General features: G+C 50.3%; 2 protein-coding genes across 21 annotated transcripts in view; both read left to right on the forward strand.

Moving 5' to 3' along the window:
• The first annotated feature begins 6 nt into the window (after positions 1–6).
• On the forward strand, positions 7–23,972 carry LOC132460795 (titin homolog). Of its 20 annotated transcripts, XM_060055656.1 has the most exons (21): positions 7–80; positions 3,013–3,070; positions 3,338–3,433; positions 3,592–3,645; positions 4,446–4,624; positions 5,221–5,339; positions 7,636–7,701; positions 8,047–8,193; positions 8,789–9,070; positions 9,440–9,641; positions 10,604–10,921; positions 11,445–15,158; positions 15,493–15,735; positions 15,936–16,280; positions 16,745–16,846; positions 17,595–18,662; positions 19,268–20,434; positions 20,837–21,146; positions 23,271–23,418; positions 23,556–23,604; positions 23,880–23,972. In XM_060055656.1, exons 2-19 carry the CDS (start codon positions 3,059–3,061, stop codon positions 23,415–23,417), a joined length of 8,571 nt encoding a protein of 2,856 aa, XP_059911639.1. In that variant the 5' UTR covers positions 7–80; positions 3,013–3,058; the 3' UTR covers position 23,418; positions 23,556–23,604; positions 23,880–23,972. The 20 variants fall into 20 exon arrangements, with proteins under 20 accessions (XP_059911639.1, XP_059911642.1, XP_059911640.1 ...); XM_060055659.1 differs by lacking the exon at positions 8,047–8,193; XM_060055657.1 differs by lacking the exon at positions 7,636–7,701.
• The window catches only part of LOC132460908 (EH domain-binding protein 1-like), a 3,982-nt gene continuing 2,916 nt past the window's right edge, over positions 23,935–25,000 (forward strand). Inside the window, exons 1-3 of the mRNA XM_060055886.1 lie at positions 23,935–24,211; positions 24,322–24,434; positions 24,640–24,670. Coding sequence (XP_059911869.1) covers positions 24,115–24,211; positions 24,322–24,434; positions 24,640–24,670 — 241 coding nt within the window. The 5' untranslated portion in view covers positions 23,935–24,114. The remainder of the gene's footprint in view (positions 24,212–24,321; positions 24,435–24,639; positions 24,671–25,000) is intronic.

The following is a 25,000-nucleotide window of genomic DNA, read 5'->3' on the forward strand; positions in this document are numbered from 1 at the left end:
CAGCGGGTGGGCAAAAAGGCCTCCAAGTTTCAGTTTACCGCGTCTTACCAGGAACTGGTGCTGGAGTTTACAAAGAAATGGTGAGTGAACACTGACGCGTTCAACTAACCCGAAGCAATAACTCTTCACAACTTTATTCACGTTGATTGGTCTATATTCCACTGTTCAACGCATCGAGGGGGAAATAAAATCATCACATGGTCATCACATTTATTCTAATTTGACAGCGTCGTGGATTAGTTATTTATTTGCGTTACCAGGAAATGCCTCGTTTGAAGGCTCATACTGTCCCCCCGAGGAGCCCCTCTCTGCTGCCTCGAACTGTCCCCCTCTCTGCTGCCCTCGAACTGTCCCCCTCTCTGCTGCCCTCGAACTGTCCCCCTCTCTGCTGCCCTCACACCGACCCCCGAGGAGCCCCTCTCTGCTGCCCTCACACCGTCCCCGGATGAGGCCCCCACTGCTGCCCTCACACCGTCCCCCCGATGAGCCCCTCTCTGCTGCCCTTACACCCTCTTCCGATTAGCCCCTCTTTCCGGCTCCTCTCTACGGCGCCGTAGTTCATAGCTGTGTTCATGATACGAGAGGCACGCCATGTGCATTCGAGGTATCATGTGAGATATCTTGAGGGACAAGTAATTTGCATAAGAAAGATGCAAATTACGCATCCTACCATTGAACAAGTACATGTAACCGTCTTTGGGGGGGAGGGCAGGGGGAGACAGAACGAAGGTTCGAGCATCATTTCAAAGCACATATAAAAATATTTTACATACGGTCTTCAGGCCTTGCACGCTTAGGCCAGGACAACATGATTTATCCTATCCATTTATCCTGAGTAGCCTACATTAAGTCAAGTCATTTGAATTGTTCACATATAATAAATATCTTTCACTAGCCTGTCATAGTCGTAATCATCAGTTTATAGTCTCTTGGAGCTGACTCATGTGCCATTAACTTGGGTATATCTTTGGGACAGCCCCCCCCCCCCCCCCCCCCCCCATCCAACTATTTCAGAGTTGAGTTTATTTTTCTCCAGTATCTACCTTAATCTCGTACCTAGATAATCGTCTCGTCAGTGTCCCACGGGGTCGATGGAAAGAGTGTGAAGAAGTCGAAGAGGAAGAGCGAGTGACTGCAGCGAGTGTCAGTGACCCCCCCCCCCCCCCCCCCCCCCCTGTGTGTGTGTGTGTGTGTGTGTGTGTGTGTGTGTGTGTGTGTGTGTGTGTGTGTGTGTGTGTGTGTGTGTGTGTGTGTGTGTGTGTGTTACTGTGTAAGTAAGTAATGCTTTATTAAAGCAAAGACGAGAGCATTAGTTCTGTGGTTGGAGTGACGGATGGATAAGAGGTTGAGCTGTGAGGATGGGATGGATCCAGGAGGAGAATGAGTAACGAAGAGATCAGAAAGTCAAGTGGGGCCAGGTCATGCAGTGCCTTATATATAATCCACAGGATATTTTAGTTTACTCTGAATTGTAGAGGAATGATGGATGGATGCCTGAAGAGGGTAAAGTGGGGCCCACTTGTTTAGTTTGTTTTGAACCGACTGTAAGGCATTACCAGCAGCTGGACTGAGGCACGCCTATTAGGAATTACAATTATCTACACCAGAGGAAATGAAAGTGATAGATGAATAGTTCAAAGCCGTAGAAAACAGTAACACGATTCTCAGAAGCTGTCTCTGCATGTGCATGTGCGTGTGTGTGTGTGTGTGTGCGTTCTCAAGCATGGGCGTTGGGGCGTCAGAAGGCCTGTTGTAACAGAAGTAGCCAACAGCGGGGTGGGTGGAGGGGGGTGGGGGCGTGGGCAGGTGTGGAGTAACTAAAGGAGTAAGTCATGAGGATATTATCATGCTGCCTTACCTCCAATGTTGTCCTTAACTCATACCAAAACACTATGTTACTCGGTGTAGATAACCATGAATTAGAGTAATGAAGGGCTGTACTTGCTGGCTGGTTGAGTGACCCATATTACTGTTTATGTATGTTGTTTGGCTCTATATTACCATACAATATTTTCTAAATGAGTGTTATTTATGTACGTACACCTACATATTTCCCTTTCTTTGTTAGGAAACACTCAACACATTCAGATAGGCACCGGTCACATGACTTGGCGGCTTCCTGTTTCACTTCCTGCAATATATTGGACAGACACACAGACACACTCATAAACTCTCACATGTCAAACTCAGTTGGAATTTCCAAACTCCCATATCCTGTACCAACGTGTTGCTCTGATACACTTCTAACCAACATTCTGTTGCCTTGATACACTTCTAGTCAGACACCCACACGCAAACACAACCACACACATGCACCCCCACGTTCATTTAAGTTGTGAACGGGCCGGCCCTCCAGCCGTCCTGATCCCCGTCCCGCCCCCGCCGCTCCAGACCCCACAGAGGGCCGGCCCGTCCCACACACCAACCCCTCCAGCTCTCCCTGGGTCTCATCTGCCCCTCCCCTCAGGCGCTGTGGCCCCAGGTTTCGTCACACCAACGAATTGGGGAACACATTTTACAGTTAATCAGGTCCTTACCTTAGATAATTCAAATGTCACAGTCGGACATTTCAGCAGGATGAAATAAACGTTAGGATGCTGTAGCTAAACCAATTAAATATCGCGCAGCCAGTCCGTGACCTCCTTTATAACCAGCTCATACCTAATAACATACACTATGCCCATGACGTCAAACTTGCTCATAAAGCCTGTATAGTTAAACTAAGGCTTCCTGGGACCCCCTGTGGACCCCTGAGGAGGTCAAGAGAGGAAGTCAGCGTGTTGTCTATGGAGGGGCCTGGGGCCTCATACACTTGATGGTCATCTATGGGACCTGGGGGTTCATACTGTGAATGGGGTTATTTCGATCTATGTCTGATGAAAGTGAAACTGTTTCCTCTTGTGTGGGTTGACTGTAGGGACATTAATGGGAAGCAGGCTGTGGATTAAGAGAATTGTACCTTCTCTTGCCTACCTCTTCACCTAAGTGTTGTTTATGGATGTGTGTTTCCAGGCAACCAGACAAATTGAGGGTGGTGTGGACCAGGAGGAACCGACGTATGTGCTCCAAGGTAAAGACACCCGCAAGCACATACACACACACACACACACACACACACACACACACACACACACACACACACACACACACACACACACACAGCCGTAAGCACACACACACACACACAAAGCCGTAAGCACACACACACACACACGCAAACACAAACACACACACACACACACACACACACACACACACACACACACACACACACACACGCTCACCACATACAGAGGGTTTGCATGTAGTGTTTGTTGACGTCTTGCTTGTCGTCCAGCTCCACAGTTGGCAGCCGGGCATCAAGAACCCGTACCGGGGCGTGGTCATGTGGCCGGTCCCTGAGAACGTGGACATCTCTGTGACGCTCTTCAAGGTACGTTAATGCTACTGGACACACAGAGTTGTTTTTCAATAGAGAGCAATGAATCAAGAGCCGAGCCATCTCATTGGTTCAGAGGCATCCCAGTGGCTGGTTGTACTTTCCCAGTTGGGCCTGAAATCGAAGTGTAAAGGATGCTCTCATCTTCGCAGGAAGCCAATGCAGAGGAATTTGAGGACAAAGACTGGACCTTTGTTATTGAGGGTGTAAGTATTTCAACGTCTGTCATATGATGGTAGTACTATTATTTTTCTTCAGACTTTTACTGCTATTTTTAAAAAAGTTTGCTTGTCAATGAAATCCGTGTTTAATCCTAAATTAGATAGGCATCTTAATGTCCTCCTGATGACTGATGGTAATGATAAACTTGTGATGCTACACACATTGCCCGATGCCAGTCAACACACATGACTTGTGTTCCGCCTCAACTCGCGCAATCCTTCACACACATTACTTATTCGCCCCAGTGGTATTTACCACTTATTTAAATGATTTAAATAAAATCCCTCCGTCAGAGAGATTATTCAGGCATATATTTCAGACAGGGATGGTAGGATATTGGTCTGGCAATATTATGGGGGGTCTATCCCTAGAAACACCTTTGATTGACTGTATATTCAGACCTATGACAACGTATGTGCTCAACTCACTTTTGTCAAAAATGACAGTACTGCCGATCATACGTTTATTTTTCTACCTAAATCACGTGCATCATATATTCCGGACGTAGGGCTTACAGGCCCCATTCAGCTGCGTAGTTTTGGCTGAGGAGAATGGACCCCATGGTTAGAAGGAAGAAGAACATCACCATGGCGCTATAGGTTCTTATCACTGGAACCAGATAACCAAGTGTGAAGAAGTCAAAGTGGAAGAGAGAACAAGAGAGAACATTCAGAAAACAGCATATATTCAAATCAACCGCGTAGTGTTGGCTAAGGAGAATCGATCCACCGTGTATCTACCAGTGGTCCTAAACTCAACGACCCCCCCCCCCCACCCCCAACAGGAGAGCAAGGGCCACAGGAAGGTCCTGGCGTCGGCCGACGTCAACATGAGGAAGTTCGCCAGCCCCACCCCCACCCAGACGGACCTGACACTGAAGCTGAAGCCGCTGTCCGTCAAAGTGGTGGAGGCCACCCTCAAGCTGTCGCTGTCCTGCGTCTTCCTGCGGGAGGGGAAGGCTACGTGAGTGTAGTTGATTAGCATTGGAGGGTATGGGTTGAGCCGCAGCTACGTGAGCGTGGTCGATTAGTGAGGGTACGGTTGAACAACAGCTACGTGAGGGTAGTTGATTAGTATGGAGGGTACGGTTGACCAACAGCTACGTCAGGGCAGTTGATGAGTATGGTGGGCAGGGTTGAGCCGCACCCAAGAGGCGGTTTGGAGCACTGATCGTTTGGCCATCCTGAGCTGCGTTAGCTGAGAGAGGGTGAGACCGTGCGTGGCTGTCTGGTATTTGTCGTTGAGAGATGATGTCATGATGTCTGTGTTTATGGTTGGAATGATGTCATCATCACCAAGTATATATAGCTGGTGATGATGATATCTATTTACATTTTATTTCATAAAAGTTTTTTTGTGATGGAGACCTGTTCGACTTTCACTATTTTAAGTCTGAAGCAATGGAAAGCTTTTAAATCTGTGTTTAAGAATTAATACTTCATACAAATTCAAGAAGTATGTTTACCGTCCCATCTTGAAAGACGTCTGTGTCAATAAAGAGATGATTGACTGCGTGGACAAAGCCGTGATTGGTCAGTAACGTGGTGCTTGCTCCTCAGGGACGAGGACATGCAGAGTGTGGCCAGCCTGATGAGCTACAAGCCCACCGACGTCGGCGACATGGACGACTTCAACGAGAGTGATGAAGACGAGGACAAGAAGTCTGTCACTGCTACAGGTTGGCGCTGACCTAAGACGCGCACATGCGTGCACGCTCACGCTCACACACTCACACACACCCACACACACATGCGTGCAAGCTCACACACACACAACCCACACACACACACACACACATACACACATGCGTGCACACTCACACACAGGACACCTGTTGTCCTGCCTTCGAGCCTGTCACCTCTGCCTTTCTCTGCTAGTTCTATTGGCTCGTCCTTCTGCCTTGTTCTTATGTCTTTGCCTCTCTCTCGCTCTCGCCTCTCGCTCTCTCTCTCCTGTCCTGCACTGCCCCCTTCTGGCTGAAAGCTTCCCACACCCTAACTCGTCCCAACCGCCCCGCCCCCCCTCCGCCCACCTGGAGGAACTCTACTGGGCCGATACTCCCGACCTCAGGTACCACTCCTCTCTCACTTCCTGTTCTGTACTTCCTCGACATTTTCACTCCCCATTTTGCACGGTCCAACTTCCTTTTTTAGCCTCGGTTCTACTTTTTCTCTTCCACTTTATACGTACAATTCATGTAATGACAATAGTAACCTCAAAACCACGAGGGAACCCACCATCACCATGACCTGTTCTCATAAAGCAATAATACATCAACATAGCTTTGACTGTGATCCTTAATTGTGTCCGATTATTTCAAATCGTGTTTCCCATTTTCCATTTTTAACCTCTGTCATCTTTCATGTTCTCTCTCTGCAAACCCCAACCTCTCCTCCCTTTCCTTATCCTTCATCATTCCATCATCGATCTATCATCCATCCGTCCATTCACTCATCCATCCTTCATCCATCCACTCGTCCCTCCATCTGTCCATCGGCCCCCAGTCGGTGTCAGAGGCGCTGTGAGGCCGGTGTCCGGCCCCCCTAGTCCCGCCCTTCACGCCCGGCCTCCCCTCCCCATCACCCCCTGCCCCTCCCCTCGCCGCTCTAGACACGCCCTCTCATCCGTCCAACCGGCAGCCCCGCCTACCGGAGGCCCCGCCCCTCAGCCCTCTCCCCGCTCCAAACACAAACCGCCCGCCGCGTCCGCCCCGCCCGCCGACGCCTCTCCTGCTTCTGGCCCCGCCTCCTCTACCGCGTCCAACCGCCTGTCCACGTTGTGCTCTGACGTCACGGCGGCCCTGGCAGCAGCTCCCCTGGCGTCGGCGGCGTCCTCTCTCTCCTTCCCCTCCACCGCGCCCCCACCCTCCCCCACGTCTCCGTCTCCCAAGACCTCCACGGTGGCAGCGCCCTGCTTACCCCAACCGACCGCGGCCCATCAGGGCAACGCCCCCCCGTCCACCGGGACGGCGCCCCCCCCGGCGGCTTCAGCAACCGGCCCTCACCACCTCCCTGGCTACAGACCGCCTTCCTCCTCCACCTCCACCTCCACCTCTGGCCCCCAGCTCTGGGCCCCTCCCCCTGGACCTGCCGTCCCCCCACCTCCCCGTCCGACCTCCACCCCTCAGCCCCCGCCTCCTCTGTCGTCCCTCTCCCGCCCAAAAGCCCCCCAGTCCTCTGAGATAGCCTCAGCACCCCCCCTCAGCAGGTCTCTCTCCCAGCCTCCCTCCCTGCCCAGCATCTTCCAGCCCAGCCCAGGGACAGGTATCAGACTGGCCCACGTGGCATGCCTCCTGTCGCTCACCTTCTCATTGGGACCCACACCGTAACCGTAGTGCCGGTCTGTCTGTGGGCTCGATTGACCACGTTTACACGAGGAAATTAAATTCCTTTAGTTTCCTTTACTCACATTTACATACATCTATACACAGACTACCTTGTTCTTCAGCTAGAATTTGAATCGAATGAAATGGAAGCTGCCCAATAGGCAAATCAAGTAGTCAATAGATCGGTAAAGTAGCATACAAACCTTGAGGTAGATGACATCCTCGTCCCTCTGTAAGCTGTGAGGTGGTTTCTCCTCCTGCTGAGCCAATTGAGACTTGGACCTTATAAAGACCTTATCAGAGAACCTGGCAACAGCTGTAATCCCTGTGTCGGATTTTGAATTCATGTAGACGATATTGTTGAGGTTCATCTCTGTATGATTATAAGTGCTGGCGTTCTAGATCAAAATTAATTGAGTATATTTGACAGAAGTATATCTGCACCGCATCATTATGAGTTAGATAACAGCATGCTGGAGCCCTTCCTCAGTCAATACTAGTATCTGCTCCTCTTCCCCTTCTTCTCCCTCACTCCCCTACTCATTTAATCTCTTTTTCCCCTGTCCTCCCATGTCCTCCCATGTCCTCCCTGTCCTCCCTGTCCTCCTTTCTCCTCCTTTGTCCTCCCATGTCCACTTCCTCCTTCCAGCCTCAGTACCTTCCCAGCAGTGCCCCCGTGAGGTGCAAAGCGGAAGTGCAGTGGAACAAATCTCTGGTGTGCCTCTTCATACTCTGTCTACTGTCTAGCTCATTTTACCTAGCTAGCTATTGATTTATGTAAGGCCTAGCTGGCTACTTATTCTAGCCCATGTAATGCCTACCAGTTTCTTAATCTAGCCAAAGTAACGTCTAGGTAATAAGCTGCTTTCTCTTTAAATGATAACCTTCTGATAAGGCCACTGCGATTAATGTTTAATATGACCTGTTAAATGCTTTTTCTTTGAACTTTGCCACCTTCTATCTTTACTTATCTTACTTATCCTATCTTACTATTTTCTTCCAGTCGTTGTCGCTCTGTCTCATCTTCTCCCATGTTCCTTCACTCCTCCCTTTCTTCCAGTTCATGCTCATGTCTTCCGACCTCATGTTGTGCGGACGGTGGCTCGCCCCTCCTCTCCCTCCCCTTATAACACAAACACCCCTCCGCCTGAGAGGACAGGGACAAACAGGGCCGCGGCTGTTCAGAACAAGCCGAGCTCAGGGCCAGGTAACTATGGGGACGTTCACGGGTTTGGGTCTGTGAATGCAGGATAGGACTGGTGCTTTGGGGTTACAGTGTGCTGCGCAAACGCCCTAATGCCCACGCCTTCCAGATAACCCGCAGTAGTTCATCTCAAAGGCCTGTTTCGACACACACCTATTACAAGGACGGGTTGTTGTGTAAGTGATGTGTTAATCATACAAAATGAATCAGCCAGATTTCCTCAGAGGTGTGTTTTGCTGACGGCCTGTGGGGGCTGGGCAGGGCTGTGGTTGAGAGTCATCAACCCAGTGTCCAAATGTCACTGTGCTTAGTAACTCTACATGATTATGTAGGGATTGGATTCCAGTTCGCTATACCTCTTTGTCCCTTACTTCCCCGTCCTCCCCGTTATGCCATTTTTAACTTCTTCATCGTTTCTTTGTCTTTCTCATCACCACCTATACTGTTTCCCTCCCTTCTAAACCCCTCCCGTCTCCCATTCAGAACCCACCCCACCTCCCTTCTGAACTCCTCCCTCATCCTGTGCCTTTTCCTACCTAACTTCTTACCTTTTCTCTTCCTTTTCTCTTCCTTCCCCTGCCTGTCCTCCTGTCCACAGGAGGTCAGGAGGCGTGGCCTGGATCCGACACCACAGTCCCCCCCGCTACTCTTTCTCTGATTGGCGGCGAGATCCACCCTATCCCCCTCCTGTCCAGCCCCGACCTCGACGCCCTGTGTGACCCGGAAGCCCCGCCTCTTTCCGCCTCCCTGCCCCCTCGCACAACCTCTCGCTCCACTTCCCTACTTGGCTCCTCCCCTTTCAGTCTTACTTCCTCTCAGCTTCCTGTGTCTGCCCCTGCTCCTCCTACTGCTGCACCTCCCCTGAGGTCCTGGCAGCCAGGTATGTTACCTGCGGATGTGAGTGGACTGAGAGCAATCCGAGCACGTCATTGGAGTAACTACAAAAACAACACAAACATGGATAGAGAGAGATAGTGTTGGAATGAGCCTGGACTGTGGCCTCCTCCACCGATTACTGCCTTGGGCAGTAGAATGGAATGAGAATAGAAATAAGACTTGTGATATGAAGCGCCCTTCGTTGTAATCACTAAATAATACCTACTGTTGACTGCTGACTACTGATCCCATGATGCCCCAAAGCAGTGTTGTTTTACCATGCAAGACCTGCCTTCTCCTCCTCACTCATTACTCCGCCTCATTCCAAATCACAGGAACTCAGCTTTCTCTTGTCTTCGCTAATGTCCTGCAGGATGGGCCCCCCCGTCAACCCAAGTGGATAAGAACACGAACCCGTTCGCCATGGAAGCGACCCGCGCTGGCCCGGACCCCAGGGAGTCGGAGCCTCAGCGCACCAAGGCCGACACGAGGGCGGCGAACCAGAGCGTCACGCAGGCCCTGCAGCCCTCACAGACCATAGTGGAGGAGGACGAGGAGGACCCAAAGACCAGCAGGTGGGCTCATTATCACCAGGCTCTTCATCGTCTGCTACATTTTACATTAGAGGACATTTTCTGTGGGTACGTAGCAAATGAGCTTGGAACCACATCATGCCAGTGCATTCTTCTGTCCGGTGATGCGGTGTTCAGGGTGACCAATCCAACCAGGGGCCTTGTGTTATTATCCAACTCTTGTCGTTGTTGTTTACATCATTTGGAATGTGTGTTAGAACACACATTTGTGTGTGCGTTGTATGTGTATATGTGTGTGTGCTTACTTACCCCCTTGTTTGCTGTGACTTAATATCTTGCTACCAGATTGTGTCTCAAAACGTCTCAAAACTTAATGTCAATAGTGTGGTGTGATTAATTGTTTGTCTTCTGAACACTTGAGTCACTGACTGATGTCTCTTGGCACTTGGGTGGCTTATGTCCACTGTTGGTCAAAGATCGTTGTCAGACGATCCATCCCTTAACCCATGCTGGCCTTGACAGTAATGGTTGCCTTGTTACCACGGACAACCCAGTATGGACCGTTGTCAGCCGCCTCGGTTTCAAAAATAAACACATGGTCTCGTTGAGATCAGGAAGTCGCAATCTACCCAACCGACGTCTCCTCCACGGCTGAACATGAACAACATGAACAACTTGAACCCCATTTCAACCAATACAATTGACCCCACTCTCTCCTCTGAAAAGGTTAGCGTGGCTAGTGCGTTCGCTCACGCTTGGTACAATCCTAAAAGCAAAACACACGAGTGTGCCCTGGCACTTGTTTTGGTTAAACCTGGCAACCATTTTGTCGATTTGGCAAGATGGTCACTGTCTGGCTGCTCCTTCTCAACCCTGGCGCTGTGCGTCGTGTGTGAGCTTGAAACACCCGCCGCCTTGTTCCCCAAGCCCTGTGAACCCTCACCCTACTACTCACCCCGTCGCTGCACTACGACCTCTGACCCTCGGTATCCCTGTATCCCCAGTTCTGGCCAAGTCGTTTCCGAGCTGATTGTAGCCCCGCCCCCTCCCTGGCCATTCGCCAGCACCGAGAGCTCCACCCCTCAGCAGCCCTCCACCAATGTGCTGGCAGCTTTTATTACACCCAAAAAAAACAAAGAACAGGCTGCCTCCAAAAAGCACAACCATAAGCCATCTGAATATTCAAAGCCGCCATTGGCTGAGCCAGAAGCAGACTTTGATGACATCATGTTGGACTCTTTAACCCGGAGTGGGCCGTCAGGAGGCTTGTTCCTGGAAGAGGAGGGCTCTAAACGAGACACGGTCAAAAGGTGTCCTCCAGGGTGAGTTAGCACACACACATGTACACGTGCATGCACACGCACACATACACTCACACAGTAATCACACCGAAATATGTGATGTTTTGGCATCACACAACAAAATGGGAAGTTCAATGACTCCACTACTTGGAGTGACCCAGGCACCTACCAAGGGGGTCTATCTGTCCGCCTGTCTGTCTGCAGTATGTACCGTGTAGCATTAAGCTGTCTGTCTGTCTGTCTGTCTGTCTGTCTGTCTGTCTGTCTGTCTGTCTGTCTGTCTGTCTGTCTGTCTGTCTGTCTGTCTGTCTGTCTGTCTGTCTGTCTGTCTGTCTGTCTGTCTGTCTGTCTGCAGTATGGACCATGTAGCATTAAGGTGTATGTCTGTCTGTCTGCATTATTAACCATGTAGCATTAAGGTGTCTGTCTGTCTGTCTGTCTGTCTGTCTGTCTGTCTGTCTGTCTGTCTGTCTGTCTGTCTGTCTGTCTGTCTGTCGTATGAACCATGTAGCATTAAGGTGTCTGTCTGTCTGTCTGTCTGCAGTACGAAGCTGAAGGCCGCTGAAGGCCATCCTCCCTCGGAGACTCACGCCTCACAGGAGGAGAGGAGGAGGATGCAGGAAGTGCAGAAAAAGAAAGAAGAGGAAGAAAGGTTGAAAAAACAGAAGGAGGAAGACAGACAGAGGGCAAGGGAGCAGGAGGAGACGGAAATGGAGGAGGAGAAGAAGAGGAGAACTCTGGAGGAGGAGGAGAGGAGAGCTCTGGAGGGGGCGGAGGAGAGGAGAGCTCTGGAGGAGGCGGAGGAGAGGAGAGCTCTGGAGGAGAAGAGGAGAGTCCTAAAAGAGGAGGAGAAGAAGAGAGCTCTAGAGGAAGAGAAGAAGAGAGCTCTAGAGGAAGAGAAGAAGAGAGCTCTAGAGGAAGAGAAGAGGAGAGCTCTAGAGGAAGAGAAGAAGAGAGCTCTAGAGGCAGAGAAGAGGAGAGCTCTAGAGGAGGAGAAGAAGAGAGCTCTAGAGGAAGAGAAGAAGAGAGCTCTAGAGGAAGAGAAGAAGAGAGCTCTAGAGGAAGAGAAGAGGAGAGCTCTAGAGGAAGAGAAGAAGAGAGCTCTAGAGGAAGAGAAGAGGAGAGCTCTAGAGGAGGAGAAGAGGAGAGCTCTAGAGGAGGAGAAGAGGAGAGCTCTAGAGGAGGAGAAGAGGAGAGCCCTGGAGGTGGAGAAGAAGAGAGCTCTAGATGAAGAGAAGAAGAGGAGGGCACTGGAGGAGGAGGAGAAGAAGAGAGCTCTAGAGGAGGAGAAGAATAGAGCTCTAGAGGAGGAGAAGAAGAGAGCTCTAGAGGAGGAGAAGAAGAGAGCTCTAGAGGAGGAGAAGAGGAGGGCTCTAGATGAAGAGAAGAAGAGGAGGGCACTGGAGGAGGAGAAGAAGAAGAGAGCTCTAGAGGAAGAGAAGAGGAGAGTCCTAAAAGAGGAGGAGAAGAAGAGAGCTCTAGAGGAAGAGAAGAAGAGAGCTCTAGAGGAAGAGAAGAGGATAGCTCTAGAGGAGGAGAAGAGGAGAGCTCTAGAGGAAGAGAAGAGGAGGGCTCTAGAGGAGGAGAAGAAGAGGAGAGCTCTGGAGGAGGTGGAGAAGAAGAGAGCTCTAGATGAAGAGAAGAAGAGGAGAGCTCTGGAGGAGGAGGAGAAGAAGAGAGCTCTAGAAGAGGAGAAGAAGAAAGCTCTAGAGGAGGAGAAGAAGAGAGCTCTAGAGGAAGAGAAGAAGAAGAGAGCTCTGGAGGAGGAGAAGAAGAGGAGAGCTCTAGAGGAAGAGGAGAAGAGGAAAGCACTGGAGGAGGAGAAGAAGAGAGCTCTAATGGAGGAGGAGAAGATGAGAGAATTGGAGGAGGAGAAAAGGAGACTGCGGGCAGAGGAGGACCGGGAGCGGAGTGAGATGGAGAGAAGGAGGAAGGAGGAGGAAAGGCTCCTTCAGGAAAAACAGGAGAAACAGAGATTGAAGCAAATGGAGGAAAAGAAGAGGAGGGAGGAGGAGGCAGCGAGGAGGAAGAGGGATGAGGAGAGGATCCTCCTAGAGAAGAAGGAGCAGGAAGAGTGCAAGAGAGAGAAGGAGAGGAGAGTGGAAAAGGACAGATTGCTGAAAGAGATGAAGGCTGAAGAGGAGGAGGGGAAAAGGAGAGAGCAGGAGAAAAAAAAGCGGCTCCTGGAAGTAGAGGAGGAGAGGAAGAGGATGGAGGAGAAACGCTTAAAAGAGGAAAAGGAAAAGGAAGAGATGAGAGGAAGAGAAGAGAAACAGCGTCTCAAAGAGGAGCAGCGAAAACAGGAGCTGGAGAGGCTTCTGAAAGAGGAGAAAGAAATGGAGGAGAAAAGGAAAAGGGAGGGAGAGGAGAGAATTAGTATAGCAAAAGAGGAGGAAGAACAGCAGAGACTGCTAAAGGAAGAGGAGACAAGAACAAGACAAAAGGAAGAGAAGATGAGATTGGAGAAGCAGCGTGTGGAGGAGGAGAGAAAAAGGAGAGAGGAGGAGATAAAAAAGAGGATCTTGAAGTCAGAGGAGACGAGAAAAAGGAGAGAGGAGGAGACAAAAAAGAGGCTTGTGGAGGCGGAGGAGGACAGGAAAAGGATGGAGGAGAAACGCTTGAAAGAATTAACGGAAAAGGAAGAGCGAAAACAAGAGAGAGAGAGGCTCTTGAAAGAGGAGAAAGAAAGGGAGGAGCAGGAAAGGAAACAGAGAGAGGAGGAGAGAAGAGCGCAAGAGGAGGAGAAGCAGAGACTCCTAAAGGAAGGAGAGAGGAGGAAGAGAGAGGAGGAGGAGAAGCAGAGACTCCTAAAGGAAGCAGAGAGGATGAAGAGAGAGGAGGAGGAGAAGCAGAGACTCCTAAAGGAAGCAGAGAGGATGAAGAGAGAGGAGGAGGAGAAGCAGAGACTCCTAAAGGAAGAAGAGAGGATGAAGAGAGAGGAGAAGGAGAGACTCCTAAAGGAAGCAGAGAGGATGAAGAGAGAGGAGGAGGAGGAGAAGCAGAGACTCCTAAAGGAAGAAGAGAGGATGAAGAGAGAGGAGAAGGAGAAGCAGAGACTCCTAAAGGAAGCAGAGAGGAGGAAGAGAGAGGAGGAGGAGAAGGAGAGACTCCTAAAGGAAGAAGAGAGGATGAAGAGAGAGGAGAAGGAGAGACTCCTAAAGGAAGCAGAGAGGAGGAAGAGAGAGGAGGAGGAGAAGCAGAGACTCCTAAAGGAAGAAGAGAGGATAAAGAGAGAGGAGAAGGAGAGACTCCTAAAGGAAGCAGAGAGGAGGAAGAGAGAGGAGGAGGAGAAGCAGAGACTCCTAAAGGAAGCAGAGAGGATGAAGAGGGAGGAGGAGGAGAAGGAGAGACTCCTAAAGGAAGAAGAGAGGATGAAGAGAGAGGAGAAGGAGAGACTCCTGAAGGAAGCAGAGAGGAGGAAGAGAGAGGAGGAGGAGAAGGAGAGACTCCTAAAGGAAGCAGAGAGGATGAAGAGAGAGGAGGAGGAGAAGGAGAGACTCCTAAAGGAAGCAGAGATGATGAAGAGAGAGGAGGAGGAGAAGGAGAGACTCCTAAAGGAAGCAGAGAGGAGGAAGAGAGAGGAGGAGGAGAAACTCCTAAAGGAAGCAGAGAGGAGGAAGAGAGAGGAGGAGGAGAAGCAGAGACTCCTAAAGGAAGCAGAGAGGATGAAGAGAGAGGTGGAGGAGAAGGAGAGACTCCTAAAGGAAGCAGAGAGGATGAAGAGAGAGGAGGAGGCGAAGAGAGTAGAGAAGCGACGCATCGAGGAGGAGAGGAAACGGCTAGAGCTGAAAGAAAGAGAGCGAATTGCAACAGAGGAGAAACTTCTAGCAGAGCAGAGGGAGAAGGAAGCGAGACAGGTGGAGGAGAGACAACAAGTGAAAGAGGCAAAGGAGAGGGAGGATCGAAAAGCCAGGGAAGAGAGTAAAATGAAAGAAGAGGAACAAGAGAAAAAGAGAATGGCTGAGGAGGAAAGGAAGAAGGAAGAGGCAGAGAAGAGGATCAGACAGGAGCATCAGGAGAAGGGGAGGAGACAGAGGGATGAAGATGAGGAGAGTAAGAATCCTCCTGCTCCATTGTCCAGGGTGGCGATCAACAGATCAGATGAAGAGAAGGAGAAGATGAGAATGATAGCTGGATCCAAGTCTACTCCTGGCATCTCAAAAATCCCTAACACCAATACCCAACAGGCTGAGGACAAAACCTCCAATCTGCTTCCTGAAGCCAGACCGGTCTGGGCTGGAATGGACGCCCACGAACGGTGAGTGGCAGCGTCCAGGTCCAGCATCTTCTGATCATGCTTGTTCCATCTCCTCAACCTGTAATTGGGTTTAAGGGTTTGTGCACTTGAATACGCTTGCTCTAAATTAAATAAAATCAACCAATCATTCAACCAATCAACCCATCACATATCGATTCTCCCATGATAACCGTGTGGTGTTTCTGTTGATCTTGTAAATCTCTACAGATCCTGCGTTGTGTTCTCATTCTTTGGTCGACCTGATGATCTCATGGTTTCATTGGTTCTCACTGTGTTGTCATATTCTCTATTGGTTGTTCTCTGTTCTTCCCCTGCCATCGTCCCCTGCTCTCAGTCCGGGGCCACTGATGCATGAATCGAGAGGCTTGATTGCCACTCCACCAATCGAAGTGCTTGCTCACTGCAACCAATTGGGCCCCACCATTCAGCCCTCTGCTCACAACAAACCAATTACGTTAGACGTGGTGTCCCTGGTCCCGCCCCCTGAGAAGTTTGTGGAAGCAGAGGATCCTCTGTGGAACGCTCTAGAAGGGAGGGACGGTATTACTCAGGAACACTCTAAACCCCTTGGCAGAGGGTAAGAGTGGCTCCGGGGCCCTCGGTGTGGGTTTGATTTAGTGACGCTTGTCTGTAAGACTGCATGTCTGTAAGTCTGTATGCCTGTATAACTGTAAGTCTGTATGTCTGTCTGTTTGTAAGTCTGCTTTGTTGGATTTCTTCTTCATAGTACAGTGTGGACAGAAGCGACGAGGGTGTAATCCACTCTGTGTGTTTCAGCTCGCCGAAGGAAGACGCCACCCAAAGGGACAAAGTACAGGACCTTCAGCCAATCACAGCGAAGGAGCCCGATGCCATCCCTTCCTCTGCTAAACCCTGCCCCCCGCCGGTCACAGAGCCCCCCAGGGGGCCCCAGGCCCCCCCGGCCATCAAACCCTGCCCCCCAACCGCCGCTCCGCAGAACGAGACGCCGACGGACGGCGTCATGGCGGACCCTCGGCCGTCCTCAGCCAATCAGAAGCCTGCACCTGAAAAGGAGGGGCCTCTGTGGGCGGCCCTGGAGGAGGCGGGGGACTCCGGGGGGGGAGGGGGGAGAGAGGACGGGAGTGATGCTGTTGACGGAGGGTGAGTAGGAGAAGGGGGGCTGACCTTTAGACCTCCGGCCACGTGGGGGAGCGGGGGGGGGGGGGGGGGGGGGGGGCACAGGGCTGAGGGGACGCTCTGCATGCACTCATCACCTTGTACACACACACGCGCACATACGCATACAAACACACACACACAAAATTGCTCGGATTCAGAAAGAAATGTATAAGTCAAATTCCGAGTATGGTCAACAATGATGTTGCATAATGTTTTTTGCATAATTTCTTGTTTCTGGCCATTTGAAAGCAGTTGTTAGTTCTGTCGTGATGCTGGGGGGCACACAGCACTACTCAACACAGTCGCTCACCCACGCTCCTGATAGGTTAGGATCGTTGAGGATCTATAAACATAAAGAATCTAAAGTTTGCGTGTGTGTGTGTGCGCGCGCGTTTGAATGTGTGTGTGTATGTGTGTTTGTGTGTGCGTGTGTGTGTGGGCTCCAGCGTCGATAAGTGTGTGAACAGAGAGGAGGTGTGTGAGGCAGGCCAGCAGCCTGAGGCGTCAGTAGGCCTCATGTCTGCGGTAGTCAGGGTGTTTTACAGAGGGTGAGTCCCTCCTGCCTGGTCTCTCCTGCCTGGTCTCTCCTGCCTGGTCTCTCCTGCCTGTGCCTGCTGGGGTCTGTACGCCCATAACAGGGCATGCCAACAACAGGAAACAACACCGTAGCTCATACGTGTTGGAGGCCGAATGAATGGAACACAGAGTGCTGGCACACAGTAGCTCTAAGGTCTGCCCGTGCCAGAGCACATTAGCAGAGCTGAACACATGAGGGCTGGCCTCCCTCAGACACACACACCACCATTGTTCCCTCGGTCCCAACCCCCAAAACCCTCACTCTGTCAACTCTCAGCATCACTCCCCATTTTTCAGCTATAGCTCCCCGCCACATTTCCATGGGGTCATTGACTAGACCGACAGAACATTCTTTGACGTATTTGCGGTATGTGATGCAAAACTGGAACGGTTACGTTCTATTCATCCAGACTAAATGATCGACGATGGTGCCCTCATCTTCTCTGTGCTCACCTGCTCTGATGACAGATGTAGCCTTCTCCCTGTTTGATAGTTAGACAGTCGCTGTCAAGGACAGGATGTTTTGGCCATAGTTCCCCGTTCTCCCCAGAGTGCGTATTGGACAAGGCATCTTGGTACAGCACCAAACTAAGTCTGGGTTGGAACCGCAGAGCATGATGTTCCTCGTTTCCCCGACAACGCGTAGCATGTTGTGGCCTCATTGGTAACCATGAATTATTTTTTCCTGGATTTCTCGCTGACCCTGCTGTCCCTCCCCAGCTTTGAGTCAGTGGCCTCCATCCTCCACTCCCATGACGCACGTCAGCCGTGCTCCTCTCCAGACGGGCCCCCGGCCCTCAGGGCCCCGGAGGGCCACGGCGTCGCCCTCTTATCCATTTCAGACCTTCCTAGTGTCTCTGAGACGGACACGAGTCCACTTTCTCTCCCTGAGGTGGACATTATGCCCCCGGCTGCTTTTGGGGACATCATAAAGGGACAACCAATTGGTGGAGAGAAGCAACCCAAGGTTGAACTGTCGTTGGCTGTTAATAGTACAGGGAAGTCACCCAATCAGGGGATGGAGACTTCTGGTCTGGTGGCCCGTCTGAGGCTGGCTGCCAGCGAGGCAGAGCGGGAGAGGGAGGAAAGGGAAATAGAGGGGAGGAAAGAGAAGGAAGAAGAAGGAAAGGGAGAAGAGGGGGAGAGGGCAGTTTTCGGGACGAAAGAGAAAATGCAAGAAACTGAACAGAGCCAGGGATGGCTAGAAATAGGAGGCAAAGAGAGGCAACATATGAAAGGAGGCCGAGAGGAAAGTCAGCAGGTGAGGAAAGAGGAGCATGATGAGGATCAGACAAAGAGAGGAAGACACAGGGGGGAGGAGAGGGAGGGGGGAAGGGGGAAGTTGGAGAGACAGGGAAATGAAGGGACAATGTTTTCATCTGTGTCTCTCAAGCACAACAGCCAATCAGGTGCTTGTCCTCCACTTAAAGAGGTGGAGTTTGAGGAAATAGCACATGAGGAAAGGCTTGACACAGACAAATCCAAAGACAGATCTGGTCCCAAGTCATTGACCAAGACTGATCTGAAAGACACAGGTTCAGCTGGTAAGAGAGATCAGGTCCCAGAGGAAGGCAAGCCCAAAGTTCAGCGGCCCGATGGAGCCTCTCACGTCTCCGCGGATGAAGCATGCGAAGTCCCTCCTCCAAAACTGGCAAAAAGAGCGAATTCAGCGCTGCAAGCCGTCCCCGTGTGGATGAGAGAGGAGGACAGCGAGGAGCTGGAGTACGAGACGGGACAGGAGGACATCGGCACCGTCTGGTCAGCTGAGCTGTACATGGAGGGAGGGGGGTGAGTAGCAGGAGAGGGGGAGGGGGAGGGAAGAGAATGAACTGAGATGAGAGTAAGGGAAGGGCTTCAAAGTGGATGAGAGAGATGCATGTCAGTAGGCCTCAGGTGTACCTGCGTTGCTCCTCTTAATAGAGGCTTTAATTGGCTGGAATTGTAAGGAATGTTGACCTTTTGCTGAATGTTCATTGGCTGTGCTGAGTTCGCTGTGTGAGGTCAAGTTTGAGCCAACGTGGGCCTTGTTCCAAAAATCAGTTATTGTTTGTCGGATTTCCCGGTACACATCATGTTTTGATAATGGACAATGCTTGGTTTGAAATACATCTTCTCAAATGCTTCCTTAGACGCGGTGTGTTTGGCTCCCGACGCGATAGTTCCCAAACACAGGTTTGGGAACTATTTGCGCTGGCATGTCAGCATGGATAAGATAGGTTGGATTGGTGAATGCTGTTGCTCATAGGGATCGAGCTAGCTAGCTCTTCTGCATGCTTGGATCACACTGCTTGTGGTCCCCATCGCTAGCGGGGGGCGTGGTTGATGTAACTATTTGTTGTGGGTGGTTGGTACTAAACAAGAGAAGAGTCTGTAACCTCCCTCTCTGTCTGCAGCGTGGCGGATCTGTCCGTGACCCAGGCTGCACCAGGTGGTTCTGCCGGGCCTCCTCCCACGGTCATCCCACAACCTCTGCTCCACGGCTCAGCTGTCAATCAACCAAAGGCATTCAGGGAATCTGTCTCTTTGAAGATTCAGGCTCTGCCGGCCAATCGGTGCTCCCCGGCCGCGCCAGAACAGGAAGTAGGAGCTGGTCAGACACCGGGCGTCACCCACGGTAACGCTGACAAGCCACAGACGTTTGGACAGGAAGTAGGAGCTAGTCGGACACCGGTCATCTCCCACGGTAACACTCATAAGCCGCAGAGGTCGGGACAGGAGGTAGGAGCTGGTCGGACACCGGGCGGCTCACACGGTAACGCTGACAAGCCACAGACGTCGGGACAGGAAGTAAGAGCTGGTCGGACACCGGGCGTCTCCCACGGTAACGCTCACAAACTGCAGAAGTCGGGACAGGAAGTAGGAGCTGGTCGGACACCGGGCCTCTCCCACGGTAACGCTGACAAGCTGCGGATGTCGGGACAGGAAGATGGCATAATTCAAACGGGCGTGGTTTCCACTTCCGTTGAGTTGGTGGACACGCAGGCCGGTCCGATGGGAAAGGACCTGGTCCCATCGCCTGTAGTACCCTGGCCCCTCCCCTCAGATACACAACCCACCGAGGAGAACGCCGGCTCAAAGGGTGCCAGGATGGAAACGGAGACACCTGCCAACAAGGCAGAAGCGACTGACGTGTCTTACGAGACCAAACTTATTACCCTTGAAGCAAAGGCTGACGGGAACCAAATCCCTGAGGGGAGCCTTGAGGCCAAAGACCAGGCACTCCAGGAAGAAGAACAGCTCCTATTGGCTAAGATCCAGAAGATGACAGCCAAAACATCACCTTTCCCAGTGTCTCGAGGCAAAAAGCTCCTCATACCCGACCTCAAAGATATCGACGGTGACATCACAGACCCTGAGAGCCAATCCCAAACCAGCACTGGCTCTGGAAGCTCCACTTTCGAAAAAGCTTTTGTCGACGAGCCGTCGCATTTGATTGGTTCATGCTTCACCGTGCTTGAGGAAGTTTCATTGGCTGATGCTAGAGAGGTAGGGATCCCAGAACTAAGAGAGGCAGTCCGAGAAGATAAGGAGGCATTGAACCGGGAAGAAAACAAACCAGTGTGAGTGGGCAGTTCCCTTCCCAAACACGTCTGCACACCCGATGCGCTGTATGTGTGTGAGTGTATGTAGGCAAGCTTTGTACCATGCAATGCCAATAAAGCAAATTGATTGATCATTGAAGACATTGTGAAACGTGGTGCACACAGCAATGTGCATGGCATTGTTTGTTTGGTCAAAGAAGGTAAAGTATGTGGTGTGTGTCTCAGCTCTTCCCTTTGATCTTCCATTGTGGAAGGATCTCTGCTGTGCTGCGTTGTACTGGACCTTTCTATCCATCCGTCAAGCTTGACTAACCCCGCTGTGCCCTGCTATGCGTTACTAACATTTGAGTATTTTTTTCTCTCGGCGGTCCTCTCTGTCCTGTCCAATGCTCATGAGCAACACCATTGTTCTTCTCCTAGGCCCACCCAGCAGCCCCCCACCTTTCCAAACGGCAGAGCGAAGGCACCTGAGGAGCCATGCGGGCTTCAGACTCGACCTAAGAACCTGCCCACCGGCGCTCCGGGATCCAATCGGGAGGGTTCCTTTCCCGGCGCTCCAGTTACCGGGGGGGGGTCAGCGATGCGTGACCCAGACAGAACCTCTTCCGTTCCTCCTCCTCAAAGCGGAATGAAGAGGGGCCCTTCCTCCCACGGGGAGTCACAGCAAGGCCCCGCTCAGCCTGGAGGACCGGTGGCAGTGGGGTCCGCCGCCAGGCCGGACCCTTCAGAGGTACTGACATGTTATCTGTGTGTGTGTGTGTGTGTGTGTGTGTGGTCGGGGTGTTGCTGTCATCAGAGGTTTAGACAGTGAGAGAGGTTGACTTGTAGCCAGAAGGTGGCTAGTTCGATCCCCGGCTCCTCCTAGCTGAGTGACCCTGAGCAGGTTTCCCTGAGCATGACGCCTCGCCTTAACTGCTCCTTTCGAGCTGGCCGTCTCCTCGCATGGTTGACTCCGGTGTCAGTGGTGAATGTGTGTGTGAATGGTCGGAAGCCTCTTTGGATAAAAGCGTCTGCTAAATGCCCGAAATGGAAAAGGTACAGACAGTGATGTCTTGTGTGTGGGGGGTTGTTGTCATCAGAGGTACAGACATTGATGTCATGTCATGGGGACCAGGGATGGAAATTAACACCCGCCACACGCCATTTGCGGGTGGATTTGTATGGGGGCGGGTGAATCGTGTCAATTCACCCGCCACTGTGTCGGGTAATACTTTCCAGTCAGGTCCGATCAAATTTGCATATTCAATACATTCGTCATACAGCGCTGCACAGTTCCACAACCATTACTGTCAACATCCGGCCCCCTTCTTCTTCTACGCCTCTCTTGCTGAACTGCGACTGTCAACATCCGGGATAATATCCCGGTAACTAACAGCTCTCAAGTCTCACGCATTCGGCGTGAGACACACGCAATTCGGAAGAAGACGATGGGTGTGTCGCATAGACGTCGTCATCGTCGTGCCGTCCCTCCCCGTTCTGTGATTGAAGCCATTCCCTTACTCTCATCTCAGTTCATTCTCTTCCCTCCCCCACGCTGAACTACTTTCAGCGTGACTGGAGAGAACTTCCTTAAATTAACCTTTAATGCTAGATTTGCATGAACGCTATTGTGTGAATTAGTTTGGTTCTCTTTCATGGAAGCCGGAAGTGGGATATTCCTGGGGCTTGCCCCATGAATTCAACCCATGCACACGCTCACACGCCACACTTCGTATTTCTCACTCAGAGAAATTACCAGGATAGCGCCCACCAATTCGGGCCGCTATTTAACAGTGTTACAGGTAGGAATCAAATGTGCTTCCCGTACGTAGGGTAGGCCTAACCATACGTCATCTTTTACCCGGACATGCCCTCTTTTTGAGACAATGTTTTGCGGAATTTCAAAATCGTCCTCATACATGTTCGCATTGAATTTGCGTTTCTCTGGGTCGTTCACAAACTAGTTAGGCTACGCCCTCCCCTACTCAGTTCTGTTCGCTTGGCATTGGTGGAAGTGAGTAGGGGGAGTGGTTAAGTAGAGCCTTCAGATTGGACGGTTTGACTTACTCAGTTACAGTAGTGTTTTGTATTTATTTTTTTACCATGATTGTTTTATAGGGACAAACATTAACAAATTTCTCCTACAGGTGATTGATAAAGTTCTATCTAGACTATTGAACAGAAAGAAAGTGTTTTTTCTGAATAATAGTGTTAAGGGGCAATAATGCTTACTATCATACGTTAGTTACCATGTCTGTGCACAAATTTGTATTTTGTCACATGTAAATATAAAAAAAAAATGCACTTATGATGGTGTAGCCATGCATGTTGTTTTATTGTTAACATGTCAATTTGTTTTTTATTGAAAATACTTTGCATAGATGAATTACTATTACTTCGTAACACCTTTGAAATAAACATGACTTAACATGGCAGATACTTGTGTATTGTTTATCGTAAGAGTGTAACGTTTTCAACTCAGTTCCTTGGTAGAACCTACCTAGATGTGTATGAAAAACACTTTTCTTATCTATTGTTACTATTATTTTGTTCAAAATGTACGCATTTATTAAAAATATATATAGCGTATAAAAAGTGGCTGGTAAAAAGATGAGTGGCTGGTAGATTTTTTAATCTACTGCCACAGTGGCTGGTGGCAAAAAAGTTAATTTCCATCCCTGATGTGGACAGTATGGACATTCTGAAAATGTACAAATCTCTCTCTCTCTCTCTCTCTCTCTCTCTCTCTCTCTCTCTCTCTCTCCTCTCTCTCTCTCTCTCTCTCTCTCTCTCTCTCTCTCTCTCTCTCTCTCTCTCTCTCTCTCTCTCTCTCTCTCTCTCTCTCTCTCTCTCCTCTCTCTCTCTCTCCTCTCAGGGGCTGGTGAGCTCCAGTCAGTCTCTGCTAGAGTGGTGTCAAGAGATGACCCAGGGCTACCGGGGGTTAAAGATCACCAACTTCAGCACCTCCTGGAGGAACGGGTTGGCCTTCTGTGCCATCCTGCATCACTCCACCCAGAGATGATGTGAGCCCCCCCTCAGAAACCCCCGACATCATTGTTTCGTTTGACCCGTTGCATCACCTTCTCAATGGGATTTGGTCTGACATATTTGGTCATGGGTTGTGGCAATGCCCTTATGTCCTGTTTATATCTGTTTTTAGAGAATTTAACCAGCTGCAACCCCATGACATAAAACTCAACAACAAAAAGGTGAGTGTCTGTGATCCTTCGTCCTTCCTACACCAAACTTTAAACCAATGATTGAGCCAGCAGCCCTTAACGTTACTATAGACCGCCATATTCAGCAACAGTGACGATGACATGTAAAACAGGGCTCGAATGGTAACGAAGGGTAAACAGAGAGTAAGCTACATCTCCACCCTGTGTTTTTCCTGCATACAACAGTGGTTGCCATACTACCAATGTACAGGTTTGTATTGTTGGGTACTAAACAGGTTGATATTCAATGATGTGTTTCTCGGCAGGCGTTTGACGGGTTTGAAGGCCTGGGCGTGTCCCGTCTGCTGGAGCCCTCGGACATGGTGCTGCTGTCGGTGCCGGACCGCCTCATCGTCATGACCTACCTGAGCCAGATCCGCTCCCACTTCACCAACCAGCAGCTCAGCGTACTGCAGATAGAGCACAACAGCAGCCAGTCCTGCTACGGCCTGGCGCCCTCAGGGCCCCGCCCCCAGCGACGTGGATAAGGCTGCGTTCTGTATGGCCAGGCTGCAGGAAGGGGCGGTAGTGAGTCTGGAGGAAGGAGGGAGCAGCTCCTTGGTAGTCCCGCCTCCACGGAACAAGCGATTGGCTAAAGGTACTGGATTGAAGTTCATTTATTTGTGTTTACCAAATACATTGATTTTATTTTTGTTATGTCTCCCAACTGTTCAATTTTTTATTGAGTCATTGTTAATGTATTTTCAGGCGAAGAACCATTAACACCAGTCGCTCCCCCAAGGGCAGTTGCCAAGGCAACCAGGGGTGGGCTGGTTCCGGAGAATAGAGCCAATGAGGTTGCTGAGAAGGGACACACACAGGTGCAGAACCTTCCTTTACCCTAATGTGTGAGACTGTAATTCATGATCAAATGTATACACAGCACTCAGAATGGTAAATACACACTGTTAACAGTACATTTGATTCTACTATAGGACTTTCTTGTTTGATAAATTAAATGTATTTATTTTATAACTCATTGCTACTTCAGAGACATTGAATAGTTATCTTTGGTTTCTGTTTCAGGGAAAAGAGTCGACAACTGAAACTGATTCAGGTACATAAATTCTTGTCGATATGAAGTTTATTATATTGTTTAAATATAACTAAATATAATTCATTATGAATTCAAGACATGAACATTATAAACATTTGAACTATATAACACCCGTACGATATATCACACAGAAATGATATTATACATTTTAAGTCACTACTTCCTATCAACATTTTGTACATTATGTTTAAATTATTTTGTGTGTATGTGTGTGTGTGTGTGTGTGTGTGTGTGTGTGTGTGTGTGTGTGTGTGTGTGTGTGTGTGTGTGTGTGTGTGTGTGTGTGTGTGTGTGTGTGTGTGTGTGTGTGTGTGTGTGTGTGTGTGTGTG

Source organism: Gadus macrocephalus, chromosome 7 (assembly GCF_031168955.1).
Source record: "Gadus macrocephalus chromosome 7, ASM3116895v1".
Classification (NCBI taxonomy): Eukaryota; Metazoa; Chordata; class Actinopteri; order Gadiformes; family Gadidae; genus Gadus; species Gadus macrocephalus.